The sequence below is a fragment of the Sturnus vulgaris genome, chromosome 9 (genome assembly GCF_052056855.1).
Source record: "Sturnus vulgaris isolate bStuVul1 chromosome 9, bStuVul1.hap1, whole genome shotgun sequence".
Classification (NCBI taxonomy): Eukaryota; Metazoa; Chordata; class Aves; order Passeriformes; family Sturnidae; genus Sturnus; species Sturnus vulgaris.
The window spans coordinates 10,936,968-10,960,531 of record NC_142251.1 but is presented as its reverse complement, the minus strand read 5'-3'; the positions used below and the strand labels follow the sequence as shown (position 1 = coordinate 10,960,531).

Below are 23,564 nucleotides of genomic sequence, written 5' to 3'. Positions count from 1 at the left end.
TCCAGCTTCAGTCTGCGTTCGCTGCCAAACGTTTGCAAAGTATCAAATTCTACTCTGGCTTTGTTTACACACGGAAACTGTAGGAGTATAATTAGCGGGGTTCGTGTGCTCGGCTGGCAGATGTCTGTTCTGTGTCACCGCTCTGCGCCCGAAACTCACCGGCTCACTGGAGCACCCACGTACCCGGGGTAGCGTACACCTCGCGCGGAGCGCCCGCTGGACCGGGATCAGTTTCACGCGGCGACACTCCCCGGGGCCCGGAGGCGGGGAGCGGGCGGGATACACGAGGGATGCGGGAAGGATCCCGGTGGGATGTCGGTGACTGCGCGGGCTGAGGGTGCCCCGGCGCGGCCCCCGCCCGAACGCCCCCTAGCAACTGCCTGCTCCGTCCCGCCCGCCTGCCTAGCAACCGCCCCGCGCCCGGCCTCCTGATTCGCTGGCCCGCCCCGGCCCGCAGTCGAATTCCTATTGGCTGCGGAGCGGTCAGCGGGCAGCGATTGGCTGCGGCAGCGGAGGGAAGAGGCGGGGCGGCCGGCCGGAGCTCGGGCGGAGCGGAACGGCCGCGGTGGCGTCGGCGGCCCGCAGGACTCTTTGGGCGCGTGGTGCGGAGGGATACGTCGGTCGGGCGTTGGTACGAGGGTCAGGCGGAGGCGGCGGAGGAGCGGGACGCGCTGCCGACGTGAGCACGGCGGGCGGGGACTTGGGTTCCTCCGTGCCGGCCGAGCCGAGCTGAGCCGAGCCGAGCCGAGCCGAGCCGGGCGGGAGAGGGGGGTGAGTCGCTGGCGTTCTCCGCCGTGAGAAGGAGAGCGAGACGTGGGGTCCTGACGGGCACGCATCCTCCGCCAATGAGGAAGCAGGGCCGATGCGGACCCTGCGGCGATTGGCCGGTGGGCGGGAGGGGCGGCGCTGGCGCCGTGTCCCGCCCCCCGCAAGGACACCCCCGCCTCCTCCGCGCAGGGCCGGCCCGGCATCATGGCCTCGGAGCTGGAGAGCCTCAACCCCGGGCAGCGCATCATGACCTTCCGCCCCACCATGGAGGAGTTCCGTGACTTCAGCCGCTACATCGCCTACGTGGAGTCGCAGGGCGCCCACCGCGCCGGGCTGGCCAAGGTGCGACACTCCCTCTCCCCCCGGGCGGAGGCCGCGGCGCCGGCCCCGGGCCGCGCACCGGCCGCCTCCGCCCTTTGTTTACGCCGCGGCGCCGGTGGGGCGGGCGCGCCCTGGCCGGGGCTGGGCCCGAGTTCCCCGAGTTTGACGCTGTCCCCGGCCGCGGCCGCCGCTCCCGGCCCGTGTGTCCCCGCAGATCGTGCCGCCCAAGGAGTGGAAGCCGCGGCAGTGCTACGATGACATCGACGAGCTCGTCATCCCCGCGCCCATCCAGCAGGTGGTGACGGGGCAGTCCGGGCTCTTCACGCAGTACAACATCCAGAAGAAGGCCATGACGGTCCGCGAGTTCCGCAGGATCGCCAACAGTGATAAGTACGGCCGGTCCCGGGCACATAGAGTTATGGAATGGTTTGGGTTGGCAGGGGCATTAAAGATCATTTGGTTCTCCACCCTTTCAGGGGCAGGGACTCTCCTCAAGAACACGTTGTTGTGGGCTCCATCCAAGTAGGCTTTGAACACTTTTAGGAATGGGGCATCCACAGCTTCGCACAGGGGCCAGGTCCTCGGTACGGTCTGGGGTCAGCAGTGTGAACGTCATGCTCTGGGCAGAGGAGGTTGCTTTTACAGCAGGCTGTGTGCATGGGCACCTTTATCACCTGTGCAGCAAGATGATGTGTAATGGCACCAGAATGTTTTGTTTGTGCTGTGGGCTCCTGTCTGTCCGTCCCCCAGCTTGTTTTATCGTTCAAAATCAGTACAGACCAGATATTTTAGAGTTCTGTTTAATAGAATCATTTGATGGAAGTTACTGTTTTACAGTATATATGTAATTGTCTGGAATCTATGTATATAGACACACATTAAATAGCGTTAACAGTGTTAAGACTAAACTTGTTTCCCCAGTGCTACATATAGTCCAGTAGATAGTTATAGGGAATGGGTATCAAGAGTAGGTATTTTGCTGGTAAACAGAGCATGTTTGATCATGGTGAGTCTGTGAAAGTTTGCTAGTTTCACACTGGCAGAAAACTTGGGTTTGTTTGGCTTTTTATTTAAGTTGTTCTTTCTATCATTTCTGGTTTTGACTGTGTTGTTGCTTCTAAGTAGCTACAGCTAGAAGGTGAAATTGTTCTGACCCCAGAAAAGTGCACAAAGCAAAAGTGAAAGTAAACTGAGAAATGGGGAAAGTAATTTTCTTCCTCATACTTCCGTTCCCAAGTGTCACAGAAACAAAGCCATGAGTGCTCTCACTGCTCATATGGCTGGTAGCACACATTAGGTATTTTTATGTCGCTTTCCATTCTTTCAGTTGAGGCAAACATTGGTTAAGACTTGTCAAATATCAAACTGCAAAGTCTTTAGTATCTTCCTTGGTTTTTTCAGGTACTGCACACCCCGGTATACAGACTTTGAAGACCTTGAACGGAAATACTGGAAGAACCTCACGTTCAATGCCCCCATCTATGGGGCTGACGTTAATGGCACGCTCTACGACAAGGTAGGGAAACTGTTCTGGTTTTCAGGTAACAGTTATCCTGGTATATTGCATTCTATAAATACTAATGTGGCATTTGATTCTTACCTTTTGGAAGGAGTTAATGATAGTCTTAGCATAATTCCAGCTTCTAGAGTAGGCAGCTGACAGAGGTAGCACTTCAGTGTAGTGCAGTTTGGTTTAGGAAAGCAAAAACCACTATTGCCCAAACATTGCTTTGTCCTGAAAGGCATGTGAGGGTTGGAAGTGTTGATCAGTGGATTCATGCTGCTTTGGTATCCACTGGTTTATGTATTTTTGTGGGACAGCTCTGTAGCCATTAGGTGGTAGGACGATAACTGTCAAAAGACAATTTGCATTCTGCTTACTTGTCTCCTAAATTACCATGATTTATTCTTTTAAAAGATGTTTGGAATGAAAAGTGGTTTTGTTCAAGAGTGTTCAAACATCAGCTCAAACTCAATCAACATCAGCTATTGTTTTCTGCTCTGTTAAGTATGTAGCTTCACGATTATTTCTTCTTTGTAACCATTATGTTGACTGGTGATTTTTTTTTCCCTCCTTAAAGGCCAATAAGCAACCACTATGCAAGCTACCATGCAGAATTTTGTGTTTAGGTGAACTAGCTTGCAGCTTGAGCTGTGTCATTCTGTGATGTGCTGTTTCACTAGTGTCTGTTACGCTTTTGCAAACTGATTTTGTACTTTGTAATCCTTGTTTGACATGAGGCTTGTGTTTTTCAGCATGTAGATGCGTGGAATATTGGCAGATTGAACACAATCCTGGATATTGTGGAGAATGAAAGTGGCATAACCATTGAAGGAGTGAATACTCCTTACCTATATTTTGGTATGTGGAAAACTTCCTTTGCTTGGCACACTGAGGACATGGATCTCTACAGTATTAATTACTTGCATTTTGGAGAACCCAAGTCATGGTAAGATTTTCTAAGGAATCTTCTAGATGTAGAACAGCAGTACCATAAAATACTGGAGTCAAAATCATAATGCTAAGAGTTTACTAAAATAATTACCAATTCTCTTGCACTGCAGTTCTATCTGACGACAAGAACACTAGAAATCTGTAAGGACCTGCAGAGCAGTGCATGTCCTCAGTAGAATTTGTTCTAGAAGGGTCTGGTTGCTGTCCTGTGTAGAGAGTTCTTCTGAATTACAGTATAGCATGGATGCTCTCTGCTGTGGTAGGGCCAAAACTTGGCAAACTTGCTTATCATTTCCTGAAGCTCTAAAATAACCATACAGAGGTATGGTCACACAGATAGTGGGGGAACAGCAGTTTTTAACAGATTTTGAAGTGTAGCTGTTTATCATATATCTAAACATCAGGCTAGGAATGTCACTGCGTGATTTGTCCAGTGTCTGTGCTTTCTTGATTCTTTTTAGGGGAGGCTCCTGAATTTCTCTGTAGCATGGCTTGCATTTTAAGAGTGAATCATGCTCTTCTGTTCACAAATTAATTTCTCAAACAACTTCAACAATTGTTTCCATGGCACTTTGGTTGGAAACTAGTATTTTTGGCTGCCTTTTATTACAACTTTGAAGAAAAAAATAATAGCTAGCACAATGTGACCCATGAACAACCCCATGCAGTGGCAGTAGCAGGGAAACATGAAACAGAATAGTTTAGTCTGTTGAACTATTTGGCCATTGCTTCTTCTACAGTAGTACTTGGAAGAAGTGAGCTTTGCTGGTATCTTTGATTAATTTAGCAAGGAATCCATTCAGAATATAGCACTGTATTCCAGAGTGAAAGCAAACTAAGTGAGTTGATTTTTTTATTGTAGTCATACCAGCCAGGAGTTTTGTGGCACCCATAAAAAGGTGTGTACAGGGAGAGACATAGCCCTAAGGAGCACTCCGTGAGTTGTGCAGGTGTTAAGGATGTGGCATCTTAGTCCCGTCTTTGAGCAGCTGAAAGAGGTGATTCCATTTTCTCTCTTGCCCTGTGTTGCTCCTTGCACTGAGTATACTGAGATAACACAGCTGTGAACTGAGACAGCTTAGAAAGTGCTCTTCCCTTTCTCGTTGCAATTTGTGTTTTGCTGCACAGATCTGATAATTATGTACATCAGACTTTTTACTCCCTTGATTGCTTGAGCAAAAGTTGTTGAAAGAATGGTCAGCTTTTGGGTGTTGATTTTTCTTGGGATAGAAAGGTAAAAGTCCTCAATGAAGATTCTTAGCTTTATATCAGACTTTGAAAAAGGCAAATGTAGAGATAGAGATGGGTTTTTTTAAGTAATTCACATCTTGATGACTGATTATGATTTCCAGTCAAACTTTGAGATTTTGTGGTTGTCACTTGAACTTAACGGATCTGTTCTTACAACTGCAGGTACTCCATCCCTCCAGAGCATGGGAAGCGGCTGGAGAGACTTGCAAAAGGTAATCAGGCAATTCATGTTCTGCCTTTTTCTAAAGATGGGATGGACAGGTGCAATAGGTTTCAGCTCCTTTAGAGAGCACAGGTTGTCATGACTGAACTGATAATTTGCGTTTTAGAATATAGATGACATTACTTCTGAATGTTTGCTTATAGGATACGCACAAGAAATTGTTGCATTACAAATAATGAATTTGTGGTCTGTCTAAACTTTAATAAGAAAATCCTTAGCTATTGATTATTAAAACTGGAAGGTTATGGGCAAGGGAGGGTCCTTCTATTTGAGGTTTTTCTTATGTTCTTTCAAACTGGCAGCTGTTAAAAGATAAGTTTTAGGGATTTGTCATTTTTCTTCATGCAATCTAGCACTCTTCAAATAAGGTGGTCCATACTTGTAGGAGAAAAGTGTCTAGATAGTAATTTTTCATAAAACTGCTGAAAAATACATGTAGTTTAAGCACAGTGGCAATATCTCTCCTTGTCTTTATTTTAAACAGGTTTTTTCCCAGGAAGTGCCCAAAGCTGTGAAGCATTTCTCCGTCACAAGATGACTCTCATCTCTCCATCAATTCTGAAAAAATACGGAATTCCATTTGATAAGGTGGAGAAAAGTAATCATGGTTATACCAGATTGATCAAGAGGTTCCTGCAGCCTTGTCTTGTTTCTGACAGTAGCCAGTAATAGACGATTAGAGAGGAAGATAGAAACAGGCACGGTATAAGGAAATCCGTCCTATTGTACTTCCAGTTATCTGGCTGTTGGGGCCTGAAAGAGTTTGAGACTGAAAAATCTGTCAAGGGCTCCTAAAAACAAAAGCTTGGTTTTTTGGTGTTTTTGGGGTTTTTTTGGTTTTTTTGGTTTTTTTAATTTTTTAACGTAAAATACTATCTCTTGTGTTATATTCCCTTCACTGTTTAGATGTGTATTCAGTGAAGTGAGCTTTTTTCTTTTTTTGTTTAAAATTTGGCCCTGCTAATTTTGTTCGTTGCAGTCTGCTTCCTCAGTAGAAAATAAGGGTTCTCCCCTGTTAATTTTTTAATTACATTAGTAACTTTATAGGCTTCTTTACTTTCTCAGGTAATGACCTGCCATTCCCCCCCCCACACAGAGATATTAAAGATCTAGTCTTTGAGTTCTTAATCAGAGATACTGTATCGTCTGCCTGGGGAGCTGAAGGGTTTTGTTGTCATAAGCCTTTAGAGTGGGGAAATGTTGACGAGCAAGCAGTGGAAGGCTGACTAAGAGTTCTACTCTAATGTGAACAGCAAAAGAAAACAGCAGTAAATTTTCAAGTTTCAGTGTGGATAGAAATTTACTCAGCCTTAGATACTGTTCAGCCAAACCTGATGCAAATAAATATCTTTATGAACTTTATATAACTGATGACAGTATTTTGTATGTATAACCATTTCTCTGCTAAATTGACCAGCTGTGTGGTGTTGTAGTAAAAAACTGTTGAACATTGCTTTTCAGTAAACTGGTATTTAACATAAGTAGCAAAATAGTGAAGGTCAGTAGCAAGTCTATCCATTGCAGCAGGGAGCTCCAGCAACCCTCTGTGATTTGGGTTTTTGGGTGTGCTGCAGAGAGGTGTACAGGAACTCCTTTTAATCATATTCACCAAGTACCTTCTTAAACTCCGAGTAACACTGTGATGTCTCAATTGTCTTGTAGGTGACACAGGAGGCTGGAGAGTTCATGATAACCTTTCCTTATAGCTATCATGCTGGCTTTAACCACGGCTTTAACTGTGCTGAATCTACCAACTTTGCTACTCTTCGGTGGATTGAGTACGGGAAGCAGTCGGTGCTGGTGAGTGGTCTGTTGCCATCATTAAGCCCCCACTGTTAGTTTTGAGAGAGTGGTTTCAAGCCTTTTTAAGATGTGATTCTTTCTCATAAAGCAGCAACATCCAGGCAAAGCCCTGCTTCATGCCTTGTGTCAACCGCGGATAGAGTGCAACGTGTTTTGTAACTTTGTAACTTTTTTGTAAGTTTGTGCAGCTCAAGTGAAGCTTCAAAGAAAAGCGTGGAAGTGGTTGTCTTTCTAGAGGTGAAAGAACATGCTTGGTGGGCAGAGCTCATCAGTATATTTCTCCAGTAATTTGACCATTATTTATTGATTGTTTAGCCTGGAACATGACTTTGTTAACTTAAATGACTTATCAAAACAAATATCTTGGCTGAACCTTTAAACTGAATAGTGTGACATCCCTGTAGAGGTGCCTTACAGACAAGGGTTACATTTCCAGAAGCTACATTGCAGTGAATGCTTTGAAGCACTAGTTGTAATCATGCCTGTGTGAGGAGAACTTCTACTGCTCTGGCTAGGCCCCGGTGGCTCTGATTTCTCTATTGTTGTCTCTGGCTTTGCGGCCTGTTTCTGTATGAGCTCATTTTAAAACACTCGGCTTCTACCAGTGGCTATGTAAAAAGACTGATGAGCTTTTTTCCTAGTTGTTGTGATAACATCTGGTTTTCTGTTTGGTGTTTTATGCTGGCTTTTCTGCCATTTTTAGTAACTTAATATATACCCTTTTGATTTCCTGGAAAAGAGTGTTGAGAGTTCTGAGGCTCAATTACATGTGAGTGTGGGACTTTGTTCCTTAAACTCTTGAGAGCAAAATGCTAGAGAAATGCAGAGTAGAATTGTTGAGTATTTGGCCTTACTTTAATATTTTCTGTGACTTCAGTGCTCGTGTCGGAAAGACATGGTGAAGATCTCCATGGATGTGTTTGTGAGGAAGTATCAGCCAGATCGTTACAAGCTTTGGAAAGCTGGGAAGGATGTGACTGTCATTGACCATGCTCTTCCAACCCCAGAGGCAGCAGAGTTCCTTAAAGGGGATCTCATGCAAAAAGTCAAGAATGGGAAACAGTGTGCTGAGGAGATGGAAACAGAAGAGACATGTCAAGAGGAGGTGGATGGGGATGAGACAAAAAGGTACTGCTTTGTATAGTCCTCTGTTTTTCTGTTAGATTCTTGGAATTTGAACCCAGTTGCAATTAAATGTTTGCCATTCTGATAGAACAGTGAGAGTTAGCAATAATATTTTTTCTGGGAACGGGGTTTACTCTTAATATTTTTTACTATCTAAGTCCACATTAATAGATAGTCTATGGTAAGCAGTAAACACAGCAGCTTGGGAGAGACCTCCAAAGCCTGCAGTGGCAGTGTGTACCCTGCACTGACAGACCAGAAGAAAAAGGGGTTGTATTGAGATCATGGGACAGTACTTGCTAGCAAATTCTGGTGCAATCAGGACTGCAAGCTGTGGCATGGGCATGCAGTTCCTGGTTGCTGAAGGTCAACAGGCTAATCATCTTACATTTTGCAGTTAAATCTTTTTCAGTCAGTGCCAGCTGCTCTTCCTAAAGCTGTCTTTGGTGGTGGACTTTTTTGTTACTGATTTGATTTGTTTGGGGTTTTGTTTCGAAGGGTTTTTTTGTTTAAGGTAAAGAATACCTGGCTAGAGCTGCCTTTAATACACGATTAACATGCTAAGAAGTCATCTCTAGGGATTACTGACCTTTTCTCTCTAAAGGCAAAGAAAACACTTCAAAATAATTTGGAAACTATTTGACTTTCCAGAGGCTGTCTCATAAAATACTGATCCAAACCAGGCTGTATTTTGTGCATTCACACAGAAATTTAATAAATTTACATGTTTGCTAACCTAACATAGGGATTTGTCTTCTGCAGCATCCCCAAGCACCGCATAGGAACAAAAAGGCACAGGGTCTGCCTGGAAGTGCCTCAGGAGGTGAGTGAGAGTGAGGCCTTCCCCAAGGAGGAGCTGAGCTCCACACAGTATGAAGCGGACATGGCAGAGCCTCGTGAGAGGCCCACGAGTGAATTTGTGCAGCAAGGTGAACAAAGGCTCAAACTTCCAGGTAACTGTGTGCCAGGCTTGTCTGGGGCACTCTTAAGTATGATGCTAGTTGGTAGGATGCTTTTGTGTCCAAAAAAACAGACACTGGTTTGTTAGAGCCATTGCTAGCACCTCAGAAATTTACTGTTATAAGACTTGAAATACTACCATTTTCTATTTTTTTGTTTTTATTTTGCCTCCTGCATACAGAAATATATGGGATGCCTCAGTAGTCTAAGCTCCTTTGTATCTCTCTTGAGCAATGTGACCTGTTTATAGGAATTGCTCAGTAAAACATATGCATACTTCCTGGTACTGTGGGTCTGGTATGCTTTATAGGTGTATTACTTGTAATTTTGTGATAAGTTGGTTGGACAAAATTCATGTGGCTTGTAGTGGATGAGTTATCCTTGCTATTAGGGGAGGAGCAAGGGGCCTGTGGAACAACAAAAGAACAGGGAAAACATATTTGATGCCCTCTGTTTTTTGCTTTCCAGCCCTTTGCAGCTTGCATTTAATAATCTTCTATTGATTTGTGGGGTTTTATTTCTTTTTCTAGTAAGTCTTCCATGAATGTTTGTAACCTCTTACCCACAGCAACATATGGCCAGGAGTTGGGCTGTTTTAACTACATACAAATACATAGAAATGTTCTCTTTCTGCCCAGACTTCAGTAAAGTCAGTATATCTCTTCTTCCAGATCGTGTGGACTCAGACAAATTGGGAGAATTGAAAACAGTGAAGCTTGAGGAGGAGGAACAAGAAGCAGCTGTACTGGATCTCTCCATTTCACATGCTTCAAATTCCGCTTCAGTGTTGCCAGCTTCAAAGCAGAGTGCTACATCCAGTGTGCAGTCCAGCTCACCTGCCTATTCTTCCGACTCTGAATCATCTGATGTGTTGGCAAAACGAACTCTTCCTGGGCCAGCCGGGCTGTTCACAGTGCACAGCTACGCTAAGGGGGATGCCAGCGGGTCTGACAATGAACAGACTTCAGGGAAGAAAGCCAGTGCCACCTCCAGTGTCAGTGAGCAAGAGCTAACAGAGGTATGAATGGCAAAAGAACTGAAAGCTGGAGGGCTGTAATTCCAGGGTCAGGAATTGGCTGTGACAAAACTTCTGTCTGTGCAGATGACAGTTTCATCCTCACCGGTGTTTGCATAGCAGGTTGCACCTCTGGGTTTTGCTAAACACACAAGAATTCAGATGAAAACCTGTGTTGGTTTGAAAGCAAAACCAGTGAGAGACTCCAAGTCAGTAATACAGTTTAACAGGAAAAAAGAGAAAAAATAAAATAAAACCACCGACAGAGTCAGAATACAACCTGACACCCTGTCAGTCAGGGTGTTAGTAGCAGTCCGTATAAATGGTGGCTGCATCCTCCTGGATGACAGATGTCGTTCAGTTGAAGCAGTGCTCCTGTAGAAGGTGCAGTTTTCCTCCGAAGGTCCAGCGATGAAATGGAAATGGTCCGATTTTCCTCTGGGATCCAGTGGAAAGGGCTGCTTCGCGTCCCAAACCCCAGTTTTTTATCTAGGTAGGAAAGGCTTGGCTCCTGCCCCTGGCTGGAGCATCTCCCAATGGGATGATGTAATCTTATCAGTCACACAATAGGACTTAATGGCCCATTAACGGAATATATCTTCTGGAGGAAGGATGGGTTGTGAAAAGATAACGATGATCATCCCCCTGATCTTATCAGATGGCACATCAGCAGAGAATATCTCCCACAGAGATAAGGATCACCACCCCTCCCACATTTCACAGATGGTGATAGAATACACATTTTTGCATTGTACCCCAAGACAAAACCTTATATACTTCAAGCCTTTCAAGTAAGCAAGGAGATCTCCTGTCTTGAGAACTCTAAACTATTTAAGTGCTGTAATGGAAAACATAGCTTAATGTTTTTGACATGGTAGTGTTAGAGGATGATTGAGGTCCTTTTGTACTGAGAGACACCTGTTCATACCTAAAATGAATCTGGTTTGTTCCAGCCTTTATTGCAAGCACATTTGTGCGATGAGGGATTTTTAATATAAAATTGCATACATGGATACATATTAGTGTCCTTTTAAAAGAGGAGAAAGGATGCCACAAAAATATTGGTTGAGAGAATGTAAATCTTGAGTGTTTAAAAGCTGCCAGTGATTGTTTTATTAAGCAAGAGAAGAGTTTGAATCTTATCTGGTAGTGTCTTTCCAATATTTTGTTTTCCTCTTTAAATCTGCGTTTAGAGAATGGGAGGCCAGTAATGAGTTCCTAAGAAGTCAAGAATTATATTAAACGAGCAGCAGATAGACCAATCTTGATAATTAAGCTGAAACTCAGAGAGTTGTCCTAGCTATTTAAACTAAAGACATTCTGTTGCAGATACTGGTGTCTCCATTGCATGCTTTGTACAGATAAAAGCTGAAATTTTGAATGGGTGTGGATTGTTTTCTCCAGGGTGATGTACTTTGAAACAAAATTTCCATTAGGTGGTAACTGGGAATGCTAATTTCAATGTTTCTTGTATCCAACTCTGTGTAAGAGAACAGAAGTAATACTTATTATGCTCTCTTCTGAATTTTATAAAAAGAAGATATTCAAGCATATGTAGACCATTTAATCCAATATTTACTTCTGCTTTTAAAAGAGTAACAGTTTTTTTAAAAAGGGTAGGCTCTTACCTAGAGGGAGACTTCCTGGACTGTTGAAATCATTACCTTTGCTGCCCTGCTTGTCAGATTAGTAGTAATTTTGTCAGTGTGTCACTTGTTTTTGTATGAGGGTAAGGGAAGAGGAAATAGCTGTTGTTGCAATCTCCTTCTTCCAGTCAGTCTGGCAAGACATTAAGGCAAGTAATACGCCGAAAGGATGAAAGTGTCCTCCATTTAAAATAACCCTTTTAGTTCGAGATGTCTATGAGCTCTATATTTTTTTCTAGTTTATTTTATTAATTATTTTACTTTTAAATTTGGAATATTTTAAGTGATACACAAAATTCTGTCTTCTCCAGAATTCACAAGACTTCTTATCGTGGCTTTTTCAAGTTGAACCACTCAACTTGTCTTTCTTTGTTTCTGTCTTTTACATGATTCTTTAAAGAAACAGACTTGCATGAAAAGCTACACTGAGACCTGTGAAAAGTGTCCATTCTACTGACTCAACAGTGCAGTACAGTTCTGTCCAGGTTTTCATAACAAAAGTGCTCTGAGCACTTTGAAAAAAGTTTAGAGCTGAAGTTACTTTGCTGGAAATAAAACTGTGGAAGCATGTGTGCATTTTGAAGAAGTTTCTCTAAGTTCAAAGTAAATTCCTTCCAAAATGGTGTCCAAAGGGCAGGCAAACTGACAGCTGAATTGCTTCTCCTGGTCCAGGTGGGAAAGGAGTATGTGAGCTCCATGAAGGAGAGTAAGAAATCCAAGGGTCGTCGCCAGCCATTGAGCAAACTCCCACGTCATCACCCGCTCCTGGTGAAAGACTGCATCAGTGATGATGGTAAGTAAAGCCTTACACTCCACTGGACAGAGGGTCTCAGCTTTTGTGAGCAGTGTGGGATATTCTGGTAATTGGCAATAAACGGGTCTCAGTAAGTGACAGGTCTGCCTCCTGGACGAGATGCATAGCTCACTGTATCATTAAACATTTCTCTCAAATGGTGTCATCTTTCTTTGGAAAGCAAAATTAAACCAGTACCAGAGACTGTTGCCTTAGAATATTCTAATCATTGATGTAAACATTCATGGTTAAAAAAAGCCCAAAACCCTAGCACCAAATTCTTTGGCTGATGGCTTTAGTTTCGATGTACATGTAATTTGGAGCTGGTTCTGTTCTCGCACTAAGCCTATTTTGTTGTCTGCACTGTTGCTTGCTTAGTAGAAGCCTCTTAGAAAGGAGATTGAGTTACCAGCTTCCATCACCCTGTCAGTTTGCTTTCTGGCAGTCTTTCTTTCATCTCCATTCATAACTTCTTGCCTTATTTAGTTTCATTTACAAGAAGAACATCTATAAAAGGCCACATAATCACTGAGTGAATGCTCTCTTATCGCAGAGGCATCAGAGCAGCTAACTCCTGAAGAAGAGGCTGAGGAGACAGAAGCATGGGCCAAGCCACTGAGCCAGCTGTGGCAGAATCGGCCGCCAAACTTTGAGGCTGAGAAAGAATACAATCGCACCATGGCCCAGCAGCCCCCGTACTGTGCTGTCTGTATGCTCTTCCAGGCATATCAGGTATGAAACCAAGACTGTTCATGCTAGCACAGAGGTAACAGACTAAGTGCTGCTGTGGTACATAGTTACAAATATGTGGGTTTGCATATTGCCAGTTAATCGAAGCTGTATCAATGTTGCAGTCTTCCCCAGGAGTTGTTCCAGGAGAGCACAAGTGGGTGAACATTCTCACACCTGTGATGGGCCCCTGTGGGTTCCCAGGGGCTTGCTCAGCTGTTCAGCAGCAGCTTTTGTGTTTTGTGACTTTTGCTCAAACCACAGAATGGAGCTTGAATGTCTGGAGCTGATTATAAAACCTCACTTCTCCTTTCCAGACTGACTCCTTCACTTCTGAAATGTTTTTAAGAAAACTCTTTAGGTCCTCTCATAGTACATGGTCTTTGAGGAGCTGGCAAGGAAGAAAACCTTTTATTTAAAAGAATTTAGGGTTGTGTTTGTAGATGGTATAGATTGAAAGCTGTCTTGTATTGTAGTGTATCCATGACAGTAGCATGGGATGGGGTGCAAAAATCCTTTGTCATGTTGAATAAATGTGCAGGCAGGAGTCCCTCACTGAACTTTTTGGAATACCTAAAATCAATAGTTTTAAGATAACTTGAATAGTTTTCTGCATGTTTGACCTGCAACTTTGAGATAGTTTGACCCTTCCCATACCCTGGGAGCATATTTGATTCATTTGTGATGACTGTATAGTTGTGGTGGCACTAGAAACATGTTCACCACAGTTTTGGAAATAAAGACCTCACATTTTTGTTGAAGATTTATATTTCGTATAGTTCCTAATTTTAATGAAAACCACAGACCATGATTTCTGTTCAGTTTTGCTATTTCTGTCTGAGAATAAGTTCTTAGGAATGGAAATTCTACTTGGGAGCTGTGTGGTACATGAGGATTTCACTAGTGCTGAAAGGTATAAAGTTAATGATTTGAGGACAGTTGAAGTTCTCTTATGATCTTTTTTGTAAGTTGTTGAGCAGAAAACTCTTAGCTGCAGGTTTTCAAATGTTTGTCCACACCAGGCAGTGGAGCAGAAACTCTTCCAAGATTTGAGCTGTGGTTAGAGTCTTTGTTCCAACTTCAGAAAGTCTATAGTAAGTCTGGAAACTCACTTCAGTTACCCATTCAAACAAAAAATTGGCACAAAATGCCAGACAAATATGCACTTTTTCTTTGGGAAGAAGAGCGTCTGCTGCTTGGGGGAAAAAAGTAGTTATTTTCTTCAATTTTGTTATAGATTTCCCTCAGTCGTTTTGTCTTTTGCTTGACATGCAATGTTAGTTTAAATCAGTAAGTTTTACAGAATTAGACCAAACAAGACTTGTTGAAAACATGTCTGTTTCCTTCCAGCTGTGAGCATTACCTGGACTTTTTTTCATAGCTATTGATGTACAGTATTGAGGCACTGTAGGAGGAATAGTGCAAATTCATTCTGTTAACAGTAATTTTAAAAGATTGGGCAAGCTACTTTTGTGGTAGCCTACAAGGTACAAAAGACGGTTTAAACACTTTTTCAAAGAAAAAGATTGATTTCTGTTTAGCTGTTCAGAGGAGTAGCTTGAATGGAAATACATGTCTGTAAACTTTGTGTGTCTTAACTGTTTGATTTGACATTGGTTTAGAAGAATAAATTATGAAAGACTAGCCTGAAAGTCTCCTGAGCTTTATGTGGGAAATTGCATTTTTAGTCTGTTTATTTTCCAGGAACAGGTTAGTTTTAAAGCCCATTAGACTGGTTCAGAACTACATTGGCAAAATATAATGGGGATTGTAGTAGGTGTCTATTCATGTGTTGGTAATCCTTCCATATTGAGGTAAGATAAGTGTGCACTGAGATAGCAGTGTTGTGATCTTCTGTATTACAGGGGGAATATGAAGAAGAGGTGTTCTCTGTAGAGCATGAGGTGGGCTTGGTGATTCCACTTCTTCTGTCAGAAGAGATACAGTTTGTGTATCTTGTTGCTCATTAGAGGGATGCGATTCAGACTTTCAGTTTAGTATTTGAGTAGAAAGTAATTTCATTCTGAAGCGAGAGCAGCTGAGGGTTTTATAAATATAACTCTAAATAGTAATAAATAATTAGAAACATAACTATATTTTCACCTAACCTAGTGACTCTGATCTTTCAATACCTTTATTCTTTCTTTAAATTGGATATGTGTATGAAATAATGTGTGAGTAATGATGATGTGAGACCATTTTACTAGTAAATTTTAAATTCCCTATCCATCCCTCACAGGCAGAATGTGAAGGCAGCAGTCAAAACTCTGGAGTAACTCCAGCTGCTGCAGATGGGAAGGTCCGAACTAAACCCCTGATTCCTGAAATGTGCTTTACTGCAACTGGCTGCAGCACTGACCTCAATCTTTCAACTCCCTACCTGGAGGAAGATGGAACCAGCGTACTCATCACCTGCAAGAACTGCCATGTCTGTGTTCATGCGAGTGAGTGCATCCAGATGTTACCCTAAGCTCTGGTGTTCTGTGATGTACAGGTGAGCCTGTACATCATAGCAGGCCTCTGCCAGTTGATCTAATGTACAAATAGGCCAAGTTCAGCCCTTACCAGACGAGTATATGCTTGGATGCTGGCATGTGGGGTAGGCAGTTGGCTTCATGAGTGGCTTCAAATACACAGCATGATACTGGGGCTCGTTGATTTTAATTCTTGCTTTACTTCTGGGCCCAAGAGAAATGGGTTTGAGTTTAAATGAACTCTTAAATGAGATGTGTCTGTTCCAGGTTGTTATGGTGTATCCCCTGACAAGGCCACTGAAGACTGGATGTGCTCCCGCTGTACAGAAAATGCATTAGAAGAGGTAAAGTTTTCACAGTCTGGTCTGGTACATCTGGGAACTTGGCTACAAATTTAATTCGCATAATGTTGTGGGTGTTGGTTTTTTAAATTATCCTGTGAAAAGAACACAATTTAGAGTATGTTTAGGAGACAGTCTCTTGTGTTTTGGTACTTTTAAACCATAATGATATTCTTTTAACTGATGCAAAGCTGCTGAGTTCATTTGAGTCAGAGGGAAGATGTTCTACATGAGTGTGGGAATAGCTCCATTGTCTGAATTTATGGTAGCTACTGTTTCTAAGCCAGAAAATAACTTGTCTTAATAACTAGGCAGGTATGCACATGTGAAGAAAGCAAGAAAATGGGACTCCCTCAAACAGCTATATAGACTCCAGGTCACTGGAATGGGTCGGCCTTTTGATTATTATTTCCTCATGTTTGTTCCAGATCCTTTTACACATCCCAAAGGATATAGGGTTTTGCAGGTGTAAAAGGAACCCATAACAAACAAGTTGACCCTTCAGTGGTAGGTTCTTCTTGCTTTCAACAGGCTTGGGAGTACATATTTGTTGCCCTAAGGGCAGCAACTTTTGAGAGCTGAGGAGCTGATCTGTACAAGTTAGTTAGCTCTCTTCTGATAGCAAAATATTTTTTTTCCTCTGGATGTGCATTTTGAGGTGGAAGTTCTGCAGGAAGTGTGGTGCACCAGCTAATGCTTTCTTCTTTACTCCAGGATTGCTGTTTGTGTTCCTTACGAGGAGGAGCCCTGCAGAGAGCCAATGATGACAAGTGAGTGTTCCAGATTTTTTTGATTTTAAGGAGAGGCTCGGTTCTTAAATATCTGAGAGTAAGCTGGTAAACTGCATTTGGTGTAACAGAGTGACCAACAACACCCTTTGCACTTCATGTGTTCTTTATGTTCTCATGCAGCAGTTTTTTGATGGCAGCTGTTAATTGCTTTGTATTTAATAGTGCAGAGCTGTAATATGCAGACGTATAACCTACCACATAAAAATAAGGTTCTAAATGAACTAATGTCTCTCAGTACTTTCTCTACACAGGATTTTGATTTTCTATCTTATTTGTGGTTACAGTAATGGCAAAGGGCAACCATAGTTTTGAGTAACATAACATTGAAATTCAAGGTACCTCTATAGCAAAATGTGGATACAACTGCCTGTCCTGTGTGCTTTGGGTGTGGTGGATCTTCTAAAGTTATTTGATGCAAAATAGCAGTGGGGCAGACTTGTAGCACCCTGAAATAACTGAAACTTGGCCGGGCAGCCTTCTATCATGCAGGAGTCACTAAATTGCTTGCCTGTTATTAGTAGATTTTAAGTATAAAGAAATCTTGGGTTTGCCCTACACATAACCTATTAGTAGCACTAGGAAGATGACACTAATCATTCTCAGAGGTTATTTATGGTGGTTTATATGGCAAACTTGAACGGATTTATTTACACTCCAAAGCATCCTGTGTTGGCCTAATGCATATTAATTTATTTTTCCTCTCTTCTGTCCTGATAGGTGGGTTCATGTGATGTGTGCTGTGGCTGTACTGGAGGCAAAATTTGTGAACATCGCAGAGCGAAGTCCTGTAGATGTTGGCAAAATCCCCCTGCAACGTTTCAAACTGGTAAGGATCACCTGTGCTGCATCGGTGGTGTCTCTAGTCCATTCAGAATCTGAGGGCTTTTGCTTATCTCATCAAACCCAAGTCGTCTTGGTTCAGTCTCCAGACTGATTTGCTCAGCTCTGTGTATGAGAAATTACATTTGTCCCTATTGCCACTTTTTTAAATCTTTCCTTGTTCTAGTATGTGTTTGTTCACGTGAGAAGCCAGCAAAAGGGGCACCATTTTCAATATGTGGCAGATAACATTTATACAGTGGTGTAATGGTAATTTGTTGTGCTTGTTTTTCTCCTCCCTAGTATTCAGCTTGCTTAGTTGACTGCGAGCACTGACATGCTTCAGGGTATGTGAGGCATTCCTATAATGGGCAGAGGTCTTCAGCAGGAAAGCAACTGTACTTAACTGTTTTAACAGCTCAGTGTTCAGGGGAAAATGACTCTGCTTTGCATATGCATTGCAGATAACATTCTTTTCCTACAACTGCCCAGCAGGCCCGATTGAGCAGTAGTGAACAGAATTTCAGCTGTTACCTCTGTGGTCATTTCCCATTATTCTAATCTCGTTGCTTGTATTTATGTAACGTTTTAGTCAAGTGCTGAAAGGCCCTATTGAGTTGGAGCATTGCAAACTGATCTAGTCCAAGATCTGTTGCTGGCATCCTCGAGTTTCCTGCTTTGTGCATATTGAGGTGGTAGACATTTAATTTACATTTTTCCTCTACTGCATTACTTTACTTTTATGAACTATTGTCTTATCATAAACTAAAACTGGTAGATGCCTGCTTCTGTTTAGTCAGAAAGCAGCAGTGCTTTCGAAGAGGCTAAATGGCACAGTTATTACATGATAAGCTGTTAGCTAGCCCTTGGTGTGGGGTAAAATCTACCAACCAATAACCTCTAGTTTCCTGTCCACAGAAATGCATCTTCTGCAAGAAAAGGAGAAAGAGAATTGCAGGTTGCTGTGTACAGTGCTCACATGGTCGGTGTCCCACATCCTTTCATGTCAGCTGTGCCCAAGCAGCAGGAGTCATGATGCAGCCTGATGACTGGCCATTTGTTGTCTTCATTACCTGCTTCAGGCATAAGACTCCATCTCAGGCAGAGGTGTGTAGGTGTGTTATTCCCAAGATTTGAACTGCAGTGTCTTGGAGGCACTGAAAAGTTTTTAGATTGTGTGATTATTTTGAAACTTCATTGAAGGCTTGGCTGTCGCACAGTATGTGATGTAATCTAATGATGTTGGTTTTGGATTCTGGTCTCAGCCTTGCTGCTACTCTGATCTTAGTGAGGTCCTTTATTGTACTTTTGTTTGCAGACCAGAAGGACTGAAAACATCACATCCGTCCTTTGGCTGTTGTAATGAGGAACACTAGTGAGATTTATGCTGTGATACTTAATATGTGGGAGTTAGTGCCACTGCTCTAGTAGTCTGCATGAGTGGTCACAGAATCACATTTAAGTGATTGATTAGTTTCTAAAGTTCCTGTGCAGCCTTTTTAACCAAAACCACAATAATCTGTTAGAGAATGTTTTCTGTAAAGGCCTTCCATTACTCTGAAGAATGTGAACCTAATTTACGAAGTAAATTAAGGATAGTAGCACATAACAGATTTGACTTTAGTCATTTAAAATTCCAGAGGCAGAACTACCCTAAAATTGTTGCTGATGATGGCTTAAGTAGAGTAACTCACCTGAACTAAAATGTTTTGCTTTGTTGTCTGCCTGCACTGGAGCTATGTCTTCAACACATTTGTTATTGAGTCATTGTATAAAAAGTGATTTTTTTTCTTTTCTCAGCGAGCTAAGGCTGCACTCCAGGATCTGTCCCCTGGACAGATAGTCATCAGCAAGCACAAGAATGGTCGCTTCTATCAATGTGAAGTGGTCAGCCTTGCAAAGGAGACTTTCTATGAGGTCAACTTTGATGATGGCTCCTTCAGTGATAACCTGTACCCAGAGGACATTGTGGTATGTTGTGCAGTGGGGTTGTGATATAGGGCACATGATATGAGTCAGTTCTTGCTGCTGTATGGCAGACAGATCAGGGGATCTGGTAATTGTTCCCTATATCCTGTAGTGGCTGAGCTGTGCTGCAGGATGGCCTTAGGGATGTTACCTGAGAGTCCATATAGGTACAGGTATAACAGGGAGTGCAGCTAATCTCTGACTGCTTAGCAACAGGAGGTCTGAAGGAGAGCTTGCTGATACTTGCATGCCATCCCCACATCAAATACTTAGAAGTTACCAATGTTAGGATTTAAATGCAGATGACATAAATGGGTGTCATCTCTCTCAGCCTAGTTCTCCATCCCTAAAATAGAGAATTGTTGGGTTGGTATGCAGTGTGACCCCTTGGTGGTTTGCTGAATTTTCACATAAGGAAGCTGCTTACCTTCCTTGTCTCTCCTATCTTCCCTCTTCATTCTAGAGTCGAGATTGTCTTCAGTTAGGTCCCCCTGCTGAAGGAGAAGTCGTGCAGGTGAGATGGACAGACGGACAAGTTTATGGAGCAAAGTTTGTCGCATCACACGCTATCCAGATGTACCAGGTACAAAATTTCTGTCTGAAAATTCATCACTCAGAACAAGCCAATTATGTTAACAGAGTTGCTATAGGGGAGTCAAACACTCCGGGGTAAGTACTCTCACTGTTAGCAAGGACAGATGCTGGCAACAGTTGCTGGAAGTGATTGCTTGCAGCTGTATCTTCATCTGGCTACCTACTTGAAAGTGTCCACTTCTGAAAACTGCTGGTATGCAATTCTTCATCAAACTCTGTTTCTGTGGTTTAAACTTCTTAAAGTAAGTTTATTTTGCTTTTCTCTAGTGAGAGTGCACCATGCCTTTCATGCTTCCAAAGGGATGAATATTCAGGCTGTGTTAAAGTGAACAGCCAGACTGTCTTGTCAGGTGCTGAAAGAATATCCCAAAACTTGCTGGGCTGTTATTGTCATGAGATTATTGAGGTTTTGATTCAAGTCTGTTGCAGTGTGCTTAGCTGCGTATGTATCTTAAAAATCTCCAGTGGTAGAAGATCATTTCACGAGAGAGCTCTTTGGGGAGAAGGCAATTTCTGGGTAGCTGTGGCAGGGTTCTAACTTGTGAGACTTCTGACAGAACAACTTCTGGGTCTCTTCTAGGTGGAATTTGAAGATGGTTCACAGCTGATGGTGAAAAGGGATGATGTATATACTCTTGAAGAGGAGCTTCCTAAGAGAGTGAAGTCCAGGCTGGTAGGTAAACCCTGTGCAAATTCTATTAAAGAAGTTTGTTTTAATTTGATTGAACAGCAACCTGAGCATGTGATGGCAGCAAAATACAATCTCTGCTCTCCTTAATCATTGCAAAGCTCAGTAGTTGATCAGGCTACAAAAACAAAGTTCTGTCTTGCTCTGGAGAGAATTTCTCCTTCTGCAGGGGTGTGAGTGTGTATCAGAGAGTCACAGATTGAGAGAGCACGCTAATGACTTTTCATACTTGCATTCATAAGTTCCATTGTCTACTTCCATTGCAAAGAATGGCCAAATTCTTTCACTTAATCTTCGTTCTGAGAAGCTTTTAGTAGGGTTGCATCAAAAGTGCTGGCTGTTTCTTGAGACTGTAAAATTTAAATTCAGGTGGGAAAGGACCTCTGCCGCTCTCCAGACACCTGTTCCAAACAGGGAATTTTCAGAAAGGATTGCCCGGGGGTGTCTCCAATTAAGTTTTGATTATCAATAAGGGTGGAGATCCCACACCCCGTTTTGTTGCTTGATAATTCCCACTACAAAAGTTGTAGTTACAAACAGCACACTGGAGTGTCTTGCTTTATAGCACAAACCTGCACACCCTGATGCAGATCTGTTGGCAGGCACACAGGATGTTAGAGGCTTAAGAAAGAATGTATTATAGCTGAATTCTGTGACCAGGTGTTTGTTTAAACATGCCTGCTCTGTAAAGCAGAAATTGTACTAGACTGTTTGAAAATTGGAACAATTGATTGATTATTACTCTGAGAAAGTGATTGTGAATTTAAATTAAGTGCTTAGTTACATTTGGAACTTGAGATTCTTTAGATCTCTAATTAGAGTTCACTCAAATGTATCCTCAGACTTGTAAATCTAGTTTCTTAAATATTTTTCTTTTTGTGTTTTTCTTTTGTGTTTGAAGAAGGCTGAATGGTCCCACATGTCTTGGCTTGGTTCTTTCTTAAATGCAATAGGAGGATGTGGAGACGGGGATTTCATCTGTGCTCTAGTGGTTAATTCTGTCTTTTTCTCTTAGTCAATAGCTTCAGATATGCGCTTCACAGAGATCTTCGAAGAGAAGGAGGTCAGTCAAGAGAGGAAGAGACAAAGAGTGATCAATTCACGCTACCGTGAAGATTATATTGAACCTGCCTTGTACCGGGCCATCATGGAGTAAACACTGCCTGTGGCAGAGGAAGAAGATGCCCTCCTCCCCCAGGGATTTAAACGTTCCAGTACAACAGGCCATATTTGGATGCTTTGAATCCAGGGTTTCTTCTGGGGTTTTGTTCTTTTATATTTTAAGGAAGCTAAAAAGCTGATGCTCTGCAGTAGCTGTAAGGCAGCTGTTGGATAGTGAAAGAGATCCCATTTGCTGAAGCTGATGCCTGCACACTGCTGGTCTGAAGTTGGGTCCTTACCAAATAAGCCAGCTTGGGGATGTTGCTTTCATCTTGTTGAGCAGTCTTGCTTTTTCTTTAGAGACAATTTTGACAGGTGGCAAACTCTTTGGGGAGTCGTTGCCAGGAATCCTGGCAGCTGCAGAATAGTGTGGTTTATTGTTTTAATTGAATAATGTTCTTGAATTTAGGAGTTTCCCTGGTGACCACACCTGGGCTTGAGCAGGCAGTATTACTGGTGCTGGAAATGGAACCTCTTTTATATTTATATCCTTTTTTTGTCGCAAGCAGCTTCAGTCTCTTGCTTCTCAGCACCTCCTTTCTGAGGGTGAGCTGTAGGCTGTTCAAATCTGAATAGACAGGAGGTGCTTGTGTGAACAGGTGAAATGTGAAATTGAATCCTGTAGGACAAATTATTTAACCTTCCATTTAATATTTTGTTCTGATAGTGCTTTTGACTTACTTAATCATGAGTTTAATTGTTAATAGTATGTGCCTCAGAACCAGTGAAATCTCTCTGGAGCCTTGTGAAGTGCAGCCTTCTAACAAGAATAGGTGTTCTGCTCCCAATAGACATTCAGCTCCCAAAGAGTTTCCTTTGAGTTTCTCTAAGGCAATATGACTAAAGGGACAGTCCTAACTCTCCCTTCTTGAAATCCAAGCATCACAGTGTTGGGGATGACAGGGCAGCGATATCTGAAGCAGTGCTACTCTGGGGCAGCACTGTCTATCGTGTGTCCGCAGGCTTTTGCTTACAGCAGCTAATAGTGGGTCTGACAGATGAAGTATGCACTGAGCTGTGTGTTATTACTGGAAGGCTGTGCAGTGCTCTTCTGAAGCAGGAGTGCTGCCATGTTGCTGTCTGGCAAAGGTTACCGTAGCATTTTTAATAGAGTGTTAGGACACATCTCAGTTGTGATGGGAGAGTATTTGCTACCCCAGCCATACGAAGCTGAGTTGAACTGGGTAGTAAGTGTACCTGGAAGATGTGCCAACTTGCTCCTAATAATATAAACATTAACACACCACAGTAGGAGCAGTGTAAATACGTGTTCCTTTCCCGTTCTCTAGGAAAGGGATTTTAGGCTGTGGAGCAGATTGGCCACCTTCTTTCTGCATGGAATGATGAGGTGAATTTTCCTACTCGAGAAAATCATGATTGTGTGTTCTCCAGAAACTGTTCAAGAGGAGAATTTTCTAATGAAACAGACCTAATGCATCCCTGCTTCTATAGGGACATGGCAATGTGTCTGCAAAATCTGGATTTGTAACTTTTTTCCTTTTGTTACATAGGAACGCTATAAACCAAACCCTTCTGAAACCCCGGTGCATCAATTTGTGATTAGCAATAAAATGTAGTATTGAGTAGTGATACAGCTCTTGATCAGAAAAGAAATAAACTGCAACTTTTATACAGAAAA

General features: G+C 42.6%; 1 protein-coding gene across 2 annotated transcripts; it reads left to right on the top strand.

Moving 5' to 3' along the window:
* Positions 1-525: 525 nt before the first annotated feature.
* On the top strand, positions 526-23,564 carry KDM4A (lysine demethylase 4A). Of its 2 annotated transcripts, none has more exons than XM_014872128.2 (22): positions 526-631; positions 958-1,110; positions 1,304-1,479; positions 2,491-2,605; positions 3,346-3,539; positions 4,958-5,007; positions 5,503-5,606; positions 6,681-6,818; positions 7,699-7,949; positions 8,709-8,899; positions 9,578-9,924; positions 12,240-12,360; positions 12,914-13,092; positions 15,329-15,533; positions 15,831-15,907; positions 16,619-16,674; positions 17,413-17,521; positions 18,433-18,621; positions 19,315-19,485; positions 19,946-20,065; positions 20,657-20,749; positions 21,780-23,564. In XM_014872128.2, exons 2-22 carry the CDS (start codon positions 973-975, stop codon positions 21,918-21,920), a joined length of 3,165 nt encoding a protein of 1,054 aa, XP_014727614.2. In that variant the 5' UTR covers positions 526-631; positions 958-972; the 3' UTR covers positions 21,921-23,564. The 2 variants fall into 2 exon arrangements, with proteins under 2 accessions (XP_014727614.2, XP_088025899.1); XM_088169773.1 differs by having other exon boundaries at positions 526-679.